Below are 21,173 nucleotides of genomic sequence, written 5' to 3' on the forward strand. Positions count from 1 at the left end.
ATGGCAGTCTCTGTCAGCTTGATTAAAACCCATTGCTTTAGTCATCCATCCATCCATCCGTCCATCTGTCCGTCCATCCATCCATCCATCTGTCCATCCATCCATCCGTCCATCCATCCATCCATCTGTCCGTCCATCCATCCATCCATCCATCCATCCATCCGTCCGTCCGTCCATCCATCCATCCATCTGTCCGTCCGTCCATCCATCCATCCATCCATCCATCCGTCCATCTATTTCTCCCTCCCTCCCCCCCTCCCTCCACTGCTCCAGCCAATCCTCTATCTGTCCATTCATCCATCTGTCCAACCCTTCCATCTGTCCATTTAGGAGAAGCGAATCCAGCAGGAAAATCTCCTTCTTTTAGTGCTTCTGTGCCATTGAGGATGTTTGACAGCACCTAAGGGGGGGAATATTCTCCTGTTGGGACTCCTCCTAACAGATGTTTTCTTCCCCCATCGCCCCTGTATGACGGTTGAAGAAACAGAAAACTTATCTTCGAATGACAGCCCTTTCCTCTGACGGCCCCAGGGAACATGGCATGGGAATATGGCTTTGAGGTTTTAAAAAATCCATCGGATTCCATGATTCAGTGATGTGGTTAATGTAGATAGGGCTCTTCCACCAAAGCCGGGAGCCCACCGAAGAAATGAGAAAATCTGTACTGTTCCTCCACAGAAGGGAGGTAAGCCCGCCTTCCTTGAGCTGCGTAGGCTTTTGTCCCAAGCGTCTGGAAATTCAACCCATCGCTTAGAGAGCAGATTGCGGGGCTTCTGGCCCTGGCTGCTTGGGATGTGTAAAGCTGCCGACGGACAGTTTTGATTGAATGTCCAAATTAAGCTGCCAAGTAGCGACTCTGCAGCTCCGGGGGCCCCATGTTAGTATTTATGTCCCATCTTTAGAAATAATCACGTCGTGGAGCAGTGCCCAAAGCCATGTCAGCAGCCGCTGCCGCCGAGGTTTTGAATGGCCCCCGCCTGGTGCTTCTGCAGCATTTACTCAGCATGAGGGCCCGGGCTGGGGCGGGGGTGGGGGGCGCCCAGGTGCACCATCGTGCTTCCCGTCCTGAGGATGAGGGTGAAGGAGCTGTAGGCCTTGGCTGTCCTGTCGTTTCTGAACTTGGGGTGTGCAGTGGTCTCCGAACAAGAGACAGAACTAGCGGGGCGCCTGGGTGGCTCCATGGGTTCAAGCCTCTGCCTTCCACTCAGGTCATGATCCTGGGGGCCTGGGATCGAGCTGCGGCATCGGGCTCTCTGCTCAGCGGGGAGCCTGCTTCCCTTCCTCTCTCTCTGCCTGCCTCTCTGCCTGCTTGTGATCTCTGTCATATAAATAAATAAAATCTTAAAAAAAAAAAAAAAGAAAGAAAAGAACAGAACTAGCTTATTGGATGCCTTACAACCATCTGTCCTGGGCATCCGCAGAGACCCCCAGGGCCAGCCTGAGGGGAACAGATGTTCACGGGGGCAGGGTTTCTTCTTGTTTTTCCAAGCTGGTCTGAAGAGCACCTCTTCTGTCTGCATCGGGTCCTGCCGCCCCGGAGGGACCTGGCGGTGATACTGCCCACCCCTTTGGGGAGTACCGGCTGTTCAGAGACTGGGCTTGTGAAACCTCAAGGGGGATTCAATCAGAGCCTCCCTGGGAAGGCGGGTGGTCTCTGGACGTCAGGGGTGAGACTATATAGAGTCAGGGACTGTAGAACAGCCCCGGGAGTTGCAGGACCCTGGGTCACCAGAGAAATCTTTGTAGGGAACAGATGATACTGAATTGGTCTCAGGGGCTTAGAACTGCCCGGTTTTCAGGTTTTTGGTTCCAAGGAGAACGAGCTTACAGAGCACAAAAGCTGCATGGTTTTGACCTGCATACTCAGAACCTGGGGGAAAGCAGCTGACTGAACCTTGGAGCCTCCAAGTAGTACCCAAGCCAGGTAATTAAGAATAATATGTACAGGGGTGCTGGGTGGCTCAGTTGGTTAAGTGTGTGCCTTTGACTCAGGTCATGATCCCAGGGTCCTGGGTTCGAGCCCCACATGGGGCTCCCTGCTCTGCGGGAAGCCTGCTTCTCCTCCCTCTGCCTGCTGCTCCCCCTGCTTGTGCACTCTCCGTCTCTCTCTCTCTCTCTCTCTCTCTCTCTCATTCTCTGTCAAATAAATAAATAAATCTTTAAAAGTGAAAAGAATAATGTGCACAAGACTGGCCTTCCATTAAGCAACGAGTCCTTTCAGATTTAGAGTAACATTTTTTTTCCTAATTAAAAAAGTAATTCTTGTTCAACTGAGACCATATATTTAACTTCTCCTTCATCCAAATCCCTGCTGAATGACTAAGAGATTAAAAATGGGAAAAATTTATGAGGTCTGCAAACTAGAAAGAGAGTGTCAGTCACAGACCAGGACCACTGAGGAATTTCTGTAGGAAACAGTTCAGACAATACTGCCTAATTTTGTCTTTTCTTTTCCAATGTCTGAGCCTCTTAATACCTTCCTATTATGTAATTGCATTCGTTGGTACTCCCAGAGCGATGTTAAATTATAGTGGTGGGCGTTCTTAATTTGATTGTGGTCTTAATGGAAATGGAGATGCCTCTAGCATTGTACCAGTATGTGTGATGAAGGCCTTTGACGTATATATTCTACCAAGAAAAGCTTCCATCTTTTTCCATTTTTCTAAGGGTTAAAAGAAAGCAGGATTACTGAATTTTGCCGCTTTCCTTTTGTAATTTTTATAATTTTCTGGAGTAATGATATGTTTTCCCCCTTTGACCTAGTTTTATAGTGAATAATAGTAGATTTCTTAAACTCCGAAGGGTTTTGTTTAGAGAGTATGTGTTCAGACTTGAGATTTTAGAAGATCACTTCGGGGTAGGGCATAGAGGAAGGGCAGCCTGGAGCAAGACTGTCGTCAAGAAGGTAACTGGAAGGGTCTTAGTTACCAGGAAAGAAATAAAAAAATGAATGCCCAAACTACAGCTAAGTGAGTGACTGCTGTTTGCTAACCACTTATCATTGCTAAGGACAATAGTAGGCACTTTCCAGGCTTCAAGTATACCTGAATAATGACAGTAATCCTGTAACACAATTATTGCTGTTAAGGTGGTTTTTGTATGGATAATAAGAAAGGCTCTGGGGGCGGGGCTGGGTGGCTCAGTCAGTTAAGTGTCTGCCTTTGGCTCAGGTCTTGATTCCAGGGTCCCGGGACCGAGCCCCGCATTGGGCTCCCTGCTAGGGCTGGGAGTCTGCCTCTCCCTGCTCTTGGTCTATCTCTCTTTCTCAAATCAATAAATAGAATCTTAAAAAAAAAAAAAAGCCTCAGGTACATGAAATGATAAAGAGGTAGCATGGGCAGTACGTAGTCCTAGGTGAGCTTGCACCAGGAGGAGGAGACCAAGGTGGTTTCCAGATTACTCGCTTGGACAGTCGGTGGATGGTTGAGCACTCATCAGTAATGGCACTGAAAGAGGGGGAGCAGGCATGGTCATGGGAGAGAACATGGAGATAATGAGTATTATTGGACATTTTGAGTTAAGGTACTTATGAGACATCCAGCACTAAATATACATTAGACAGTTGTGTATAATGTCCTAGAGCTCAGTAAAGTGCATTTAGGTAGAAATTAAAATCATGGGAAAAGAGGCCCATGGGAAAATACGGAAATTTAAAAAAACAAACTTCTATATAATCCATGGTTCAAAGATGAAATCTCAAGGAAAGTTAGAAAGTATTTTGAACCAATGAAAAGAAAATGAAAATGTAACACGTTCAAAATTTATAGCATCCAGATAAAGAAATGCTTGAAATGAAATTTGTATTGTGGAATTCTACAAAACATTTAAAGAAGAAATAGCACTTTTTCTTCTAGAAAAGAGAAGAGGAGGAACACTTCCTAATTTATTTTATGAAGCTAGCATTACCCCGATACCCAAACCAGACAAAAGCAGTACAAGAAAAATACAGAGAAATATTTCTTATGAACATAAATACAAAAATCTTCAAAAAAAATCAAATCCAGAATTACATAAAAAAAAATACACCCCAACCAGGTGACTTTTATTCTGGGAATGCAAGGCTGTTTCAATAATAAACAATGTAATCCATCATATTAATAATCTAAAGAAAGAGCACACAAACGTATCTGTTGATGCAGAAAAATATTTGACAAAACTTAATATCCACTTATGATGAAAGTTCTCGGTGTCATAGAAATAGAAGGGAGCTTCCTTGACCTGATAATGGACATCTACAGAATATCTACGACATGCTTCATAATGAAAGACTGCATGCCTTCCCCATGAGCTCTGGAACAGGGCAAGGATGTCCACCTTCACCACTCTAGTCAATATCATACTGGAAGATCTAGCCAGTGCAATAAGACAATAAAAAGAAATTTAAACATTGTAAATACAGATGGAGAAACACAGATTGGAAAGGAAAATGGAAAACTGGCTGTATACACAGAAAATGTGATTGTCTATGTAGAGACTCCAGAAGAGTCTACCAAAAAACCTTCCAGAACAAATAGGTTTAAATAGGCTGAAGGACACAAGGTCAGCACACAAATTGTATTTCCATATATCAACAGTAAACAATGAGAAACCCAAACTGGAAAAAAAAAAAACTATTTATGGTAGCTCCAAAATAAATGAGATATTTAGATATAAACTTAGCAAAATATGTCTTGGGTCTGTATGCTGAAAAGGACAAAACACTGAAATAAAGAATATCTGAATAAATGGAAAGACATTATGTTCATGGATTGGAAGACTCAGCATGTCAGTTCTTGCTGATTGTACTATAGACTTATTATCTGTTTTAAAATGAAGAATGAAATTGGAAGAACCACAATCCTCTGTCTTAATGCTTTATTATATAAAGCTTCAGCAATGGAGCAGTGTGGCTTGGCCAGAGGATAGATCTATGTGACTGGAACAGAGTAGAGGGTTCATATATATCCACACAAATATGGCCCATTGATTTTTTTTTTTAAGGTAGAAAGAAAAACCAAAATGCAGTGAAATAGAGGAAAAAGAGTAATCTTTCAACAAGTGATGTAGAAAAGATTGGCCATCCATATGCAAACAAAATAAACCTTTATCTTCACTTCATACTTTATATTAACTGAAAATATGGGGTGCTTGGGTGGCTCAGTTGGTTAAGCGTTGGCCTTTGGCTCAGGTCATGATCCCATGGTCCCAGGATCGGGCCCTACATTGGGCTCTCTGTTTGGTGGGGGGCCTGCTTTTCCCACTGCTACCCTCTCCCTGCTTGTGTGTAAGCTCACTCGCTCGCTCTCTCTGTGTCTGAAATAAAATCTTTTTTTTTTTTTTAAAGAAAGAATTAACTGAAAATAGACCATAGTTCTAAATGTAAAGTGTAGAGATATACAACTTCAGAGAGCAAAGGAGAAAATTTTTATGACCTGGAGTTATACAGAGGTCTACTTGACACTAAAAACATGACTCAGACAAAAATGATGAAGTGGACTTCATTCAAGTTGAAAAAAAAAAAAAAAAGCAAGAAAAGAAACTTCTGCCCTGCAAAATACACTGCTGCGGAATGAAAAGGCAAGCTGGAAGTTGGAAGAAAATATTTGCGTATCACATCTCTGACAGAGAACTTGTATCTAGAGTAAAGAATTCTCAGACTCAGAAGTAGGAAAACAACAGCCTCACTACAAACAAACCAAGGACTTGAACAAACATACCACCGAAGATGACGTGAGGACGGCAGATTCATTCATGAGAAGATACTCCCTATCCTTGGGCATTAAGGAAAGTCAGGTTGAAGCCACAATGAGATACCACTACACCTCTATTAGAATGGCTAAAATAATAGCGATAATAGATATTCTGAATGCAATGGGCTAGCAGGTGTGCAGAGCAAGAGGGACTCTCGTTCATCGCTGGTGGGAGTGCAAAATGCTGCAGTCCCCCTAGAAAACTTTTTGGGGGGTTTTAGATACATTTACCATATGACTTAATGATCCCACTCTTAGCAGTTTACCCTTGAGAAGTGAAAACGTGATGTTCGCACAAAAACCTGTGAATATTGAGAGTAGCTTTCTTCATAATCACCGCTCAAATGTCCTTCAATGAGTGAACAGATAAACAGTGGTGCATCCATACAGTGCGATGACTCATCGATAGTAAGAAGTTAACTACTCATACATGACATTTGGATGACTCTCAGTGGCTTTATGCTAAGAGAAGCCAATCTCAGAAGGTTGCGTACTGTATGATTCTACTTCTATACTGTTCTTGAGAAGATAAAACCATCGTGATGGGACAAGACTATATACCAAAAGAAGTCTTTTCACTGTATGCTAATTTGAGAAATTAAATCAATGCTGTAGACAGGAAGTAAATGCATAGAAGATGGTTGGAAGCGGGGGAGAGAAAAATAAAGGAAAGAAAGGTAGGAAGGAGGAAATCAGTCAGTAGACTGAAATGAAATAGAGCGGGCCAAGAAGGCTTGAGCAAGAAGAGTATCCATGCTATGATACCAGGTAATTTGTCCGTTTTTAAAAGATTTATTTATTTGGGAGAGAGAGAGAGAGATCACATGTGTGTGGGGGGTGGGGGCCAGAGGGAGAGGAAGAGAGAAACCTGAGCAGACTCCCCACTGAGCACAGAGCCTGACATGGGAGTTCGATCTCATGACCCTGTGATCATGACCTGAGCCGAAACCAAGAGTCAGACGCTTAACCAACTGCACCACCTGGGCAGTTGATACCAGGTAACTTAAAACAGTAAATTAAAATACATAGAAACAGGGGCGCCTGGGTGGCTCAGTGGGTTAAAGCTTCTGCCTTCGGCTCAGGTCATGATCCCAGGATCCTGGGTTCGAGCCCCGCATCGGGCTCTCTGCTCAGCGGGGAGCCTGTTTCCCTTCCTCTCTCTCTGCCTGCCTCTCTGCCTACTTGTAATCCCTGTCTGTCAAATAAATAAATAAAATCTTTCAAAATAAATAAATAAAATGCATAGAAACAGTGAATGCAGGAATGCCTACAGGATAAAATATAATCAGTAATATGGAAACAAATTTAAGGGGTGCTCCCAGATGGTGGAGGAAGGAGACCAAGAAATGAATACAGCCATGAAAAAATGATAGATGTAGACGACAAACAATATTTATCCAGGGGTAAACGGGTAGCAGATGTTCCTGGAGAAAAGAGGAGGGCAAATGGAAAAGCACCTGTATCCAGAGTAGAGTTCAGGAGAAATAATGAACTGTACAGAAAGAATATTTTAATTGTGAAAGGTACGCTCTAAGACTGAAAAGGGGACATGAATCTCAAATAACATAGGGTCAAAGTACATAAAGCAGAAGCTAGTTGAAATGAAAGAAGTATACAGAAATACCATAGCAGGAGGGTCTCGAAACATGCTTTGTTAGTCTTTGACAGATAAAACAGGTAAAATGAAAAAAAAAAAAAAAAGCAACAACATAGATATAGATGACTCAGATAATTTAATTATAGTAATTCTTAATTACCTCTATTTTTTTTAAAGATTTTGTTTATTTATTTGACAGAGATCATAAGTAGGCAGAGAGGCAGGCAGAGAGAGAGGGGGGGGGGGGGAAGCAGACTCCCCGCCAAGCAGAGAGCCCAATGCGGGGCTTGATCCCAGGACCCTGGGACCATGACCTGAGCTGAAGGCAGAGGCTTAACCCACTGAGCCACCCAAGCGCCCCACCTCTCTCTTAATGAGACAGTCCCCTTCTTTTCTTTGCACAAAATTGGTGATGCATGAGCTTGCAAGGGAATGCCCTCAAATTACTCGGCCCACATTTCCATTAAGAACTAAAAATCCACGACACAAACATATGAGACAGAAGATCACAGGGCGAATAAGAAGGAATAGGAATCTATGAGAGCCTTAAGAACGGGCACTCCTGATGTTGCTTCTGCAGAGAATAGGACAGGCAACTAATTAGGGATTCCAGGGCAGACAGGAGGTGAGGAGGGCCAAGCTGTGGTTGGAGACCAGGAGTGTTATGTAGTGGTCCCAGGCCCCCACATATGATGGTTTTCTGCAGGGACAGTCTCTGTGCCATGTGTCGCTGGTGGTCGGAGGTACCTACAGAGGATGCTGTTGAAAAGGCAAGAGGGTCAAGGTGTGGAAGTCCCTGGCCAGAATGGATCCATAGGGGCAGGTGCGGGAGAGAATTCATACCACAGCAGGGCACAGATGCGCCAGAGCCAAGGAAAGACTTGAGGGGCTCCGAGGATTCAAGGAGATCAACAGAACTGGGGTAAAGGGAGTAGGAACCGAAGAGGATCAAAGGTGATCGGCGAGGTTGGAGGAAGTGAGGCTCCAGGTGCCTGGTTCGGGATGGAGAGGTGGTCCTAACGGAAGAGGGAGATGCGTCCCATTTGGTTTCAGATGATCTATCATGCTCTTAGTACCTCCTCCAGATTGATTTGTGTGAAGGCCACATTGGAGGAATGCTCTTTTAGCCTGGAGATGTCTCTGGATCGTTACATAATTTGATTTGAATTCTCCCTAAGGAGAAAGGGAATCCGCATTCGTTGAGCCTCTGCCATGTGCTTTGGATTCCCCTCTAACGCTCTGTCCTCTTTAATTAGGGTCACCATAAAATCCACTGTCCAAGGCAGAACTCCTTTGAGAGTTAAGGGACAACAGGGACAGACTGAGGCTGTCTGTCCTAGCTACCATCCACCATCCCGCTGAGTTGTCTGTGGTTTTACCTGCCTTCTGGAGATGGGGAGAACCAAGGGTCAGAGAAGTCATTTAACCAAGATCACCCAGTTAAGTGAGAGTTAAGGCAGAGGTGGGATTCAAACCGGGGTCTGTCTGACTCTGAAGTCTGCATGTTGCTGACTTAGTTCCCAATTTCCTCCGCACTAACGCACCACCCTTGTTTCACTTGCCGTGACTTGACAGGCTGTCTTCTAGACAGACACTGTGACGGTCCCAGCTGGAAGTCTGTCTCCACACAGATAATTAGATGTGTGATAACTGTACCACCGCCAGCAGCGACAGGAAGCCAGCTGTTTCAGGAGCCCTTGGCCACAACGTGCTAGGGGTGACCTCGATGCCGTGTGTGGGTACCCAGAGACCCCGGGTTGGCTCGCTTTGGGTTTAGAACCTATCAGATGAGGCCACAGGGGATGGCCAGTTAGGATGCCTATGGAAAGGGGATTCTTTCCCCTTTGATGATCTGAGGCTCACCAAAGCCAGGGCATCAGAGAGTTTTGGGGTTTGAGGAAGTAACAATGAATAGGAATTGAAGGGACACAGATCCAGGGGTAGACTTTGGAGTGAAGGGCTGCAGAAGCTTGAAACTTGAGAGGGTGTGGCGGGCAGTGGGAGGGATTGGGGGTTAGCCAGAGACCCAGGTAAGCTGTCGGCCACTGGCGGGGGTCGGCGGGGGGCATCGGAATAGGAGAGGAGTAGGGCAGGATAGCAAAAATAGGTTGATGGCTCTCTCTCTCTCTTTTTTTTTTTTTTTTTAACATGTTGAGTTTCTGCTTGTATCCCTGCTGTGATCTCAGGGTAGGTGCTGAGGGTGTCCACTAATCTCAGTGAGGGAACCCCCATCTCTGTGTTGTTCACGAAAGGTCCTGTGATCCAAATCATGAGTTTTGGGGCCTCATTCTGCAGACCTAATTGTTCTATGGTCTTTGGAGAACAGGATGAGGGTCCCTGAAGGCCAAGGGCAATGGGTTCTTAGAGGCCAGAGATGCACAACTGAGTTGTTTTTTAAAAATTTAGTTTAAGCAATGCCATTCATACAAAAATGCTTTCTCTTTGTAATAAATTCCCAACGTGACAGATAAGGCTAAAGTCTATTTTTCCCACAACCTCCAAACCAAGTTTCTTTAACTCTTCCTGAGATATAATCATTATAGTAAGTCAATTTGGGGCATATTCTTTCAGGTTCTTTTCTATATATTTAAAAATCACATGTGACATTGTAGAAAAATGTATTGTTGTTGTTTTATTTGTTGAAGTTTTTATTTTAATTCTAGATAGTTCACATAAAGCCTAATGTTAGATTCTGGTGTACCATATTGTGATCCCCCACTTCAAACAGCTCCTGGTGGTCGTCCGAAAGTTTATTGTACTTTTGTCTTGAAGGTTTGGAGGGTCCTGGTTTTCAAATCCCTTTATTTTGACATAACCTCAAAATTACAGAAAGGTGCATGGCTAGGAACAACCACATCTTCTTTACCTGATTTACCAAATGTTCATATTTTGCCCCATTTTTTTAAATCATTCCCTTTATGAAATATTTTTATAAACATATATTTTTTTTCTCCGAGCCGTCTGACAATAAGTTGGAGTCTATGGTTCCCCTTTACCCTAAACACTTGAGTGTGTATTTCCTAGGAATGAGAACATCCTCTCACACGGGCATGGTACAGTGATCCGAATGTATCAGGAAATGTACATTGATCCAATGCTGTGATTTATTCATAGCGGGGAATCTGCGTTGCCACAGTCGAACCACTGGTGGGCACATTTTTCTTAAAAAAAAAAAAAATTTGTATTGTCACCATCTGTCTTCACCTGCCATTTTGTTCACCATGTACATGCCTATAGAAGGTCCCTGTGATTAACATGGGATAGTGTTTCTCAGTGTGGCGATGCACGGATTAGTCCCCTTCCGCTGTCGGGGGGGGGGCACGCAGTATTTCCTACACTTGGCCGTTGCAGACATCCTCAGGCATAACTGCTTGTTAGCGGGCATTGCTCTGAAGAGCTGTTGTGTGGCCACGGTGGGGAGGACAAGTGAGGACTCATGATACTGGAAGAAGTGCCTTTTAAAGGGAGTTGGTTATCTCCCACAATGTGTGAGATAAAGGCTTTTAAGCAGCACCACTATTCAGATTTTTCTAATAAAGAGTTGTGTTTTGGGTGGTTGCTGGGGGGTGGTGAGTGGGTCAGGGGAAAGAGTAGGAGAGTTCTTGAAGAACAATTCTTAGGAGAAGAGTTCACAGTAGTGCTGCCTTTTTATGGGCTCAGCACTGTCCTAGGTAACTTTCAGCTGCGTGCAGAAGGCCTCGTTTGCTCCGAGGACCCTTTGATGGAAACAGCCAGCCCTCACCCCCCGCCTGTATCACATCCAAGGCGAGCAGTGTTCTCTGGATCAGGACACTTTTCTTCTGTACATTGAGCACACTTCCACCAGGGGGGGAAGGTTGCTATTTCTGCTTTGTGTGAAGCATTTTGTACCATCTGGGCTGGCTGGATTTCAACAAAGATAGTAAAGAAACATTTATCAAGAAAAATCAAAGTCAGTCTCGCCAAGTGTGGTCTAGAGAGATTTGCTTCCTCAGTACGTTGTGGCTGGGAAACTCTACTTTGAAAAGCTTCAGGAGGGACAGGCCTCTGGGTCTTAGCCGGCAGCTGCTGTCCCCTGCTCACGACGTGTTGGTTTCGGGGACGAGAGCTCTTGAGATGCGAACACCAGCAGGTTCAGAATCCATTTCACTCCATTCCTCTCCGCACTCCCATCCTCTTCAGTAATAGACCCAAAAGGACCAAAGAGGAAGAAAAGATCTATAAGGGCTGGGGAAGAGATGGAGTCCTACCTCGGTCTCGAATATTGGGTTCAGGAGAAGCAGAGACCCAAGGAGAGGTCATTCTCAAAGCATTCATTGCAAAGATTGGCTCAAACTAACACACACTTGTCCCATCAAGAGCCCTCGGAAGGAGCTTGTAAACTTACAGTGGAAGAAAGTTCTGGTGATGGTGCTGTGGTGTCAGCTCATAGCACGGGGAGTAAGGTGGGAGGGGGAGTGGGTCTTGACAGAAGAGATGTGAGCCGTTCCCACTTGCACATGTGTTGCCAATCACCCAGACAGACAAGTTCCTGGCACGTCAGCGCGCCTCAGATCGTTTTTATGCAGCTTACTCCGTGATAGATGTGTCATTACAAGATCCCAACCTAGAAACAGGCACATGCTATTTTCCCTGGAAGGCTCAAGAAATGGGAGAAAGTAACAGTTGGAGATTGTAGTCTATGGGAAAGATGCATAGGGCTCTTAAATTATATCATCCGGAAACGCTTTGCTTAATGTCTGCTGTATGGACCAGCTGCAGCAGCATCACCTGGGAACATGTTAGAAAAACAAGTCAGTAGCTCTCCCTCCAGAGTCACTGAATCAGAGAATCCATCTGTAGGAGAGGGTCCCAGGGATATGGACCTCACAAGCTCTGTGGGTGACTCTTAGACACACTAAGTTTTGAGGGAAGCCCTAAAAGCGTTCAAGTGGAAAGGTCAGATGCATAGTTCTCAAAGAAGACCCAGATATCCATTTGGAAGTGGTTAGCTCTTCTTAATAAAAGGGACAAATGAGAGGGGACACTGAATATGTGTAATAATAATAACAAAATAGCAAAAGTAGAGCTGGCATTTATTGACTATTCCGTGGGAGCCAGGTTCTGAGCTGAACATGTATGTTCGCATCCGATTATGCTCTTACAACAACCCAACGAAGTATGTATTTCTCCATCTCCTGGGTCAAGAAATGGAGGTCCCAAAATGTGAAGTAACTGCTAGACACGATGCAAAACCTGACCTCTCGCAGCCTTGTATCCACTACACTATGCAACCTGGCTATGGACTCATTAGCCGTCAACCATGCTTTGAATAAATTTGGGTTTCTGTATTCCTGGGGGACAGGAGCAACATCTCATCTTATCCCCATGTCCCCAGTGCCTAACAGAATGCCTAATGCCTCACAGGGACCTGCTTATTGAACTTCACTGAGTCAAAGTCAAAGAAGAAAAGTTCTTGCTTTTGGTGCAAGAATGAGGTATAACCTGAACGAGAATGGCATGGAGCGAGATAAATGGGCTGTGGATAAATGGAAGGAAAGGCCATAAGCTGGAGTACAGAAACACCTGGTACAGAATAAGTGACAACTGACCCCCTGGGGCTTCTTGTCACTCTCCTGGCAGTCCGCCCAGCCCTTTTTCCATCTCCTGTATTCAGTCCCAACCCCTTCCTAGTGATAGGGTCTTAGACAAGTCAGCAAAGGCTGACTTACCCCCGCCCCCAACAGCAATGGTGAGCTGATTGGGTGTAGGAAAATAAAGAGAAGATCTATGAATTTAACTAGGGCTGGGTTCCCCCACCCACCCACCCAGATAAATAAAATGGAAAGGAAGAGGAACAAGAGAGTTGAGGGGGTTTCCAAGCGAGTGATTATGATGCATTATGAACTCTAGGCTGGGAGTGAAGTAAAGGCAAGAGAGAATAGGGAGAAGAGTCGATAAAGATTGGCTCAACAGACTGACTGTTGGTGTAAGACTGGTCTCAATGGGGTACTAGGGTTAATGAACTGGAAAAATAGGGAGGGGCATTGGCTTGTAGGGTTCGCGAAGTGGAGATTGAGAAAGTGGTGTAATTTCTGGGATGATAAACTCCCGTTATCATGAGCCGTGATAGCATGAAGTGAAGGTTAGAGGAGGTGAGGGGATGCTCTATCCCCTACTTTCCAATATTCTGTTTCTATTGTATTATTGCACTTACGGAACACTCAGAAAAAAATGTTGAACTGTAGCTGGGGTCATGGATGTCTATCGTCTTCCTGCCTTTAAGGGGATTGCATTTATCCTCAACTATGGATCTGTTATTTCAGATAGCTTTTATCCTGGGAGGACAATTTCCTGCTGTTTGTAGCTAATTGCAATGATCCAATGGTTTTCTCCTTTGACCCATACATATAATGAATGTTTTAATAATAGATTTTCTATGATTGAACCGTCTTTGCATTCCTGGTAAGAGTCATTCTATATTGGCCTTCTGGCAGATCGCTTGATTCAATCTGCTAATGCAATACTTTGGATTTTTCTATCATAAGTGAGGTGGTTGGCACCATATACTTATGACCCATACAACTCCCATTTTCCCATCTCCTTCTCATGGCTGCCTATGTAACTTCTTGTTTCCCTAGGCTGGTGTTGTGTCTACACTACTGACCCTCTGCTTCCTTTCTTCTTTAAGCCAGTCTTTAGGTTTTTTTTTCGCCTAGGAATTTTTTTTCCTTTAGATTTTTAAAATTTATTTATTTAACAGCAGAAAGGCAGGCAGAGAGAGAGGGGGAAGCAGGCTCCCTGCTGAGCAGAGAGCCTGACGCAGGGCTTGATCCCAGGACTCTGAAATCATGACCTGAGCTGAAGGTAGAGGCTTAACCCACTGAGCCACCCAGGCGCCCCTTTTCAGGAAATATTTTAAAAGATATTTATCTATTAGAGAGTGAGAGAGCAAGAGAGGAAATATAAGCAGGGAGAGTGGGAGAGGGAAAAGCAGACTTTCCACCAAGCAGGGAGCCTGATGCGGGGCTTGATCCCAGGACCCTGGGATCATGACTTGAGCCAAAGGCAGATGCTTAACAACTGAGCCACCCAGACGCCCCTTCTTTAAGCCAATCTTACAGCCTCCTTTACTGTGTTCCTCGTTGAGGGTGGAGCTCACCTATCGTGCTGCGGTACATTTCCAGCCTTCTGTCTGGGTGGAGGTCATGAGAGCAACTCTTTCTCTTTCAGCTTTTGCTTTTTGAATTGAGGTAAAATTCACAGAACACAAAATTAACCATTAACCATCTTAAAATGTACCATTCACGGGCGCTTAGTATATTCATGGGGTTGTGCAACCATCACCCATATCTAGGTCCAAAAGATGTTATCACCAGAAAAGGAAACCCCTTACCTGTTTCATAGTCACTCCCCATTTCCCCCTCCCTGGCCACCAGCTCCTGGCCACCACCGGTCTGTGTGTCCGTGGATTTCCCTGTTCTGGGTGTTTCCTATCCGTGGAATCCTACAACATGTGACCTTCTGCGTCGGAGTGCACAGGTGTTCACAGCAGCACTATTTGCATGAGCCAAAGTGTGGAAACAGCCTCAACGGCCACCTGATGAATGGATAAATGGGGTTTGCTGTGTCCATACAAGGGGACAATATTCAGCCATAAACGTAGCGCTGATCCATGCCACAACATGGAAGAACCCTGAAAATTTTATGTTCGGTGAAGAAGCCAGTCTTTCTCGTTGGCTTTGTGGAACACAAGCTTTGAGAGCATGTAGCTAATCTTGGGGGCCCAGCGGGCAGAGCAGTGGGGAAGTCAGAAGTCGGCGTCGAACTCATACCGGTTAAGAGGTTGACTCCATCTGACCGGTGCATCTTGCTTTGCGTGCTTCTTGGCTGTGGATGACCCTAAGTCCCATCTCCTATGAGACAAGTGTGATGCCGAGGACTCATCCCCAGGGTCTCCGACCCTCGCTGGTTGATGCTTAAACATGACAGGACTATTAATGCTGAAATTGCGTTTTCTTTTTTCAGTAAGAGATGCTAAAAACCTTGTACCTATGGACCCCAATGGCTTGTCAGACCCTTACGTGAAACTGAAACTGATTCCCGACCCCAAGAGCGAGAGCAAGCAGAAGACCAAAACCATCAAATGCTCCCTCAACCCCGAGTGGAACGAGACATTCAGATTGTAAGTTAGAATGGCCGCCGCCCGGCGTGGGCCGTGGGGTTCGCCGTGGGGGCCACCAGCCTTGGGGAGGGCCCCTCCCGCTTCCCTTTCGTTCCTCCCCTCCGTCCCTCTTTCTCTTCCTTGCCCCCTCTCTTTCCTTACTCCCCTCCATCTGCATTTTTGCACTGCAAGCCAAGTAAAAATTGGAACTTATTTTTTTAATAGAGTTGAGAATGTCTGTGGTGTGCGGAGTGGGTGGGGTAGAAGGTAGTGTGATGTGTTGCTAGGTGAAGGCAAGTTGTGGGAGACGTTCTGGTCTAAGAGAACAGTGGGACGTAACCCATAGGGTGTGGTGATAACCCTTGTGGGGCTGAGTCTGGGGGTATGGATGTGCTGGGGCCACAGCCCGTCGAGAGTTCTCTGCTAGCTTCCACAGCGGATCTTCCCCGGGCCAGTGCTCCAAGGACCTGGGGTCACTTTTTGAGGCATCTGGGCCCACAAGGGTTAGTGGCGTCAGCCAGTGTTTATGGAGCATATCGCGGTTGTAAAAGGCACTCTAGTGAATGATCTCAGTTCACTGGCCATTTCATCCCTATCTAGCCAATGGGGCTTGACAACGTTAAGGAATGTGCCCAGAGCCCCCCAGCCAATGTGGGGTCATTCTGTGCGGAGATTCTGAAGTCTGACACCAGAGGCTGTGGGCCAAAAGCATGATTCCTTGTGGGAGCCCCATCCCCCTGTTCCCTCTCTCAGGGTGAAAGTGGGGGCACACCTCAGCCTCAATCAAGGACACGCCTCAGAACAGCTTCCGCCGACCAGCACTAGCAGGACTGCTTCCTCCACGCGTGTCTCATGCCAACTCACGTGTGTGCAAACACTCATGCAATTATGTCATCGATACCCAGAGTTCTTGTTGACACTTTGTCATTAGGGTTTCCCGAACATCCCGAACCCTATTAAGATGTAAGGAAGCGGCTAGAACTGTTTGTGGTGGCGCTGGTCCAGGTCCTTCACCCGGGCGAGCCATGGGCTGCAGGACTTGAGCAGCCCTGCCTCCCTGGGGAGCTTGCCTGGGGTGGAAGCAGAGTATGCAGCTGGCAAGAGCTTGTAATCTTTTAAAAATTTCCACCTTCAGGCCTTTTCCTCTTAAACATTTCATCTGCTTGAGAAATCACGGTAAGCTCCTCTGACTTCTCTCTTCTTGCTCTTGGCAGCCAACTGAAAGAATCGGACAAAGACAGAAGACTGTCCGTGGAGATTTGGGACTGGGATCTGACCAGCAGGAATGACTTCATGGGATCTTTGTCTTTTGGAATTTCTGAACTGCAGAAAGCTGGTGTTGATGGCTGGTAAGCAGGATTTTGCTTTGAAAGCTGCCATATAGCTTGGTCCATCAAATGTGGGAAAAAGGATGTTTTCCTTTTTGTCTTAAAAGTGAAATACAAAAACGGAGTCACAGAGTGATGGCTGGTACATTGGATCTGCCTCACGGATATGTTTTATTTGGTCCTTGTACTTAAAAAAAAATCAGTTCCTAGTATTTTCAAAATCTGGACATTTTCTATAAAAATCTGGACTTCTGGGGGTGCCTGGGTGGCTCAGTCGCTTAAGCATCCAACTTTTTTTAAAAAGATTTTTATTTATTTATTTGAGAGAGAGAGAGAGAGAGAGCGCACATGAGCAGGGAGAGAGGCAGAGGCATAGGGAGAAGCAGGGAGACCGATGCAGGGCTCGATCGCAGGACCCGGAGATCATTAACTGACTGAGCCCCCCAGGTGCCCCCAAGTGTCCTACTCTTGATCTCAGCTCAGGTCTTGACCTCAGAGTCACAAGTTCAAGACCTGCATTGGGCTCCATGCTGGGTATGGAGCCTACTTTTAAAAAAAAAAAAAAAATCTGGACTTCTGGCTTGCAAAACCAGAAATATCTGGATGCACAGAGCCTAGAAGGCAGTAACTGAGAACAGGTGAGTAGTTCATGCCCTCTTCAGACAGGACATGGATTTTCTGTTTGCCCTAGTCTTCACCATTCCCTATTGCCTTACATCCATCTAACTTTACACAGTTTCGTGTCTTGACTGGCCCCATGGGCACTAAAATGGCTCTTACAATGTACCCTAAAAATACACCCAATCTTCTGTCAGATTCCAGCTCCATAGGAAAATACTCCCTCGTTGGGACCACTTACCAAGCCTGGCCACAGGGGTGCTGGGAGGTTGCGTCATGGTCAGCCGCAGTGTCTCCTTTGTTCTGCAGTTTTTGTTCCATTCCCTTCTCCTGGCAAAAAATCCTTGCTCAGTATTCCCAGCAAAGAGGCCGGGTGAGCTCCCTTGGCAACGGTTGGTTTCACCATCATCTGAGTAAAAGGAGTCAGAATACACAGTCCAACCTGGCACCGTAGCTTTGGGCAAAACGGGCATTATTGGCTGCTCTTCTCTCTTTAAGAGAAATTGTCTCCCTTATGACTTCATTCGGGACTTTTTCAGTTACAAGTGATAGAAAATAAAAAAAGCAGACCCATTTAGCAAGAAAGAGAATGCATCACGAGGACACACATCCACCCCATTGCTCACCATACAACCTCCTTGTCTCTCGTCCCTGTTCGTTATAGACTTTGTGGTTGTTTTCTAAAGATTTATTTATTTATTTAAAAGAGAAAGGATGCAGGCAGGAGGCGGCAGGGAGGGCAGAGGGAGAGAGGGAATCCCAGGCAGGCTTCCCACTGAACGTGGAGCCCAACACGGGCTTCGATCTCCCCACCCTCACTGAGATGAGACTGAGAGTCGGACGTTCAACCGACTGAGCCACCCGGACGCTCCTGTATTTATCACAGACTTTTATTCAAATAGATTCCGAGTCTCTCTAGGCTCTCTCTAGTCTCTAGTCACTAGAGATCCATCAGGTATAAGACAGCCATGCCCTCATGGCGCTTAACGTCTGGAGCGAGAAGAAATGACCCCAATAACTACTCAATGACAACACGAGGACAGATGGGGACGAGGATGAAAGCCATGTGGGTACCAAGTTAACAGTAGTGATGAGGTGTCTTAAAGCACAGACCACAAACGGTTAACAGCAGAATTCTCAGGGAAAAAAAAAAAAAAAAAAGGTTAAGGAGCATCTGTCACAGTTTTCCTTAGCTCACGAATGGGGAGACCAGAAACATGAATGGCTGATTCCAAAGGTTTAAGAAGCTAAGATTGGTAGACCAGGAGACGCAGGAATGCTGAAGTCCCTTTGTAAGTTAGAGGTACAGCCATCTGCCAAATCACAGCCTTGGGGGCGATCTATCTACAACTAGAAGACCTGCTTTTCTTTTTCTTCTTCTTCCTTTATTTTATTTTATTTAAGATTTTATTTATTCATTTGAGAAAGAGAGAGACAAAGATAGCAACAGAGCTCAAGCGGGGAAAAGGAGAAACTCCTGGCTGAGCAGGGAGCCGGACGTGGGGCTCGATCCCAGGACTCTGGGATCATGACCTGAGCTGAAGGCAGATACTTAACTGCCTGAGCCACCCAGGTGCCCCTTTCTTCTTTTTTTAAAGCTTTTATTTTTAAGAACCTCTACACCTAACGTAGGGGTTGAACTCACAACCCAGAGCTCAAGAGTTGCACGCTTCTCCGACTGAAGCCAGCCAGGGGCCCCAGACTGGCAGAACTTATAAAAGTTAACGATTGTCTTTGCAGAGCTGGGAGGCCATGTGGGCCTTACTGGCTTGTGGATTATAAGTAACAGTTCTGAGTGATAGACTAATCAGTCATAGCGGGGAAGGAGATAACTATTTAGAAAATGTCCTTGCATTTTGACAGTCAGGGGTCACACTGCCATCTTTTTACCGTTTTCCCATTTCACACAGGCACAGAAATTCTCCACCAAATACTAGCAAACCAAATCCAATAACACATTAAAAAAAAAAAAAAAATCGTTCTCCATGACCAAGTGGGATTTATCCCAGGGATGCAAGGGTGGTTCAATCAGCAGGATTGATCACATCGACAGGAGAAAGGATAAAAACCATACGATCGTCTTGATAGAGGCAAATAAATAAGTAAATAAAAATTAAAAAGGCATTTGACAAAGCATGACATCGATTCATGATAAAAAAAAAACTTGGGTAATTTTTCTTAGCCTATGGGTGATCTGACTTTGCACGCTGCCATTCGCACTAGTGACAGACTGGGAATTCCTTCCTCTTGAAGTCAGGCAGAAGGAGGTCAGGCAGAAGGCAGGTTTCTTTCTTAAGAAAGAATGTATGATTCCCCCCAGGGGGTCTGAGTGAGACGGGAGAGTGAACATGATAATAATAATTACTAGAGCAATAGCTACCACTTAGTGACTCTTAGCTGGATGCCAGGCTCTGGGCTGATCACTTCCCAGGTGTCCCGGAGTCACACATTGATACTTCTTTATTTTCTGTAATGTACCCAGACTTTCTTAGGCAGTTTTGTGACCTCCTGATGGTGAGAAGGGGACCCTCTTGCCTGTGGTATGCCTTCTGGGCTTGACGGCTACAGCGTGGCTGATCCTGCCTGGTTCCTGAACCCGTCCGTGCCCATGAGGCTGGACGGGTCCCCCTGTCCGCCACCCCCCTTCTCCGCCCAAGTTTGGAACATCATTTCTGGCCTCCTGCTGGAGTCCCAGGTCCTGGCTTGTTGCTTCTAGTTGTGAGGTCCTTCTGCATAGTGTCTTCTTTGTCCTACTCCCCAGGCCACCCGTGTGAGCCCCCGTTTCTCAGCCTCCTGCATGCGGGCCAGGAGTGCTGTCCGAGTGATTCCTGCATCTCTGGCCCAGGTGACCCTCCACGTAGGTCTTCGCCCACGACAGAGAAGGACAGGCCAGGCCCCTCTGCTTTTGCCCTCACCTTGCTCACTTCTCGTGGTTCCTCAGGCCCAAATGGGCAGGGCTGTCTCCCACAGGGGCCACCCCTTCCTGCTTCTCTGCTCCCTGGAAATGGCAGAGGGCAGGGGGAGCGAAAGGATTGAGTCCAAAAATATCCCTGCACGTACACACGATCATCCCTCAATTCTCCCACCTGTTCTGGGCAGAACCTTGTTCCTGGGATCAGAGCATTCACGCACTGTATGAAAGGACACACAGCTCATATGTGACGGTGCTTGAGTTTGGGTCCAGGTCTCTGGAATGCTAGGGCTGAAGCACGTGTCCTCTCGTTCTGTCTCCTGGTGCAGGGGTTTGGCAGAGGCCTTGAGGGTAGATGGGAGGGCTTTGACCTTGGCTGTCCTAAGGGGATGGATGCTTTGTGACTTCAGGTGAATCCCTTCACCTCTCTGTGCTCCAGCCTTGTCAGCCAGCCGTTATGATTCCATTAGTCAGGCCTCATTGTAGCATCCCCCACCCCCCTCCTAGGTGAGCTGTGAAATTGTGTTATAGGAGGGAACTTCTGCTAAATAAAAGCCCTCTTTGGGTTTTGCAGATAAAAGTCCCCCCCCCCCAAAAGATTCAGGGCCAAGACATCTGTGAACCTGTCTTGAACGTAAATGGAACAAATTCTAGACATTTGGATTCTTGTCCTTCTGGGCTCCTGAGTGAGTTCCATGCCATCTCCGAGACTCAGTTTCCCCATCCGGCAGGGGATGCGCGCTCCCAGCTCTTCTGTTGTGTTGTAATTGAAGACCACGCAGCAGAAAGGGGCAGCTGTGCAAGCTCCCAGATGTGGCGCGCCAGCCTCAGGCCCCTCATCTGCCGCTTTGCCACCAGCCCCGCGTCT

At 46.0% G+C, this 21,173-nt stretch overlaps 1 protein-coding gene across 3 annotated transcripts in view; it reads left to right on the forward strand.

Annotated features, from left to right (window-relative positions):
• The window catches only part of PRKCB (protein kinase C beta), a 324,117-nt gene that overhangs the window by 202,121 nt on the left and 100,823 nt on the right, over positions 1-21,173 (forward strand). For all 3 annotated transcript variants that reach the window (XM_032326950.1, XM_032326949.1, XM_032326948.1), the window contains exons 6-7: positions 15,313-15,469; positions 16,663-16,797. In XM_032326950.1, the coding sequence (XP_032182841.1) occupies positions 15,313-15,469; positions 16,663-16,797 (292 nt within the window). The remainder of the gene's footprint in view (positions 1-15,312; positions 15,470-16,662; positions 16,798-21,173) is intronic.

The sequence above is a fragment of the Mustela erminea genome, chromosome 20 (genome assembly GCF_009829155.1).
Source record: "Mustela erminea isolate mMusErm1 chromosome 20, mMusErm1.Pri, whole genome shotgun sequence".
NCBI classification, from domain to species: domain Eukaryota; kingdom Metazoa; phylum Chordata; class Mammalia; order Carnivora; family Mustelidae; genus Mustela; species Mustela erminea.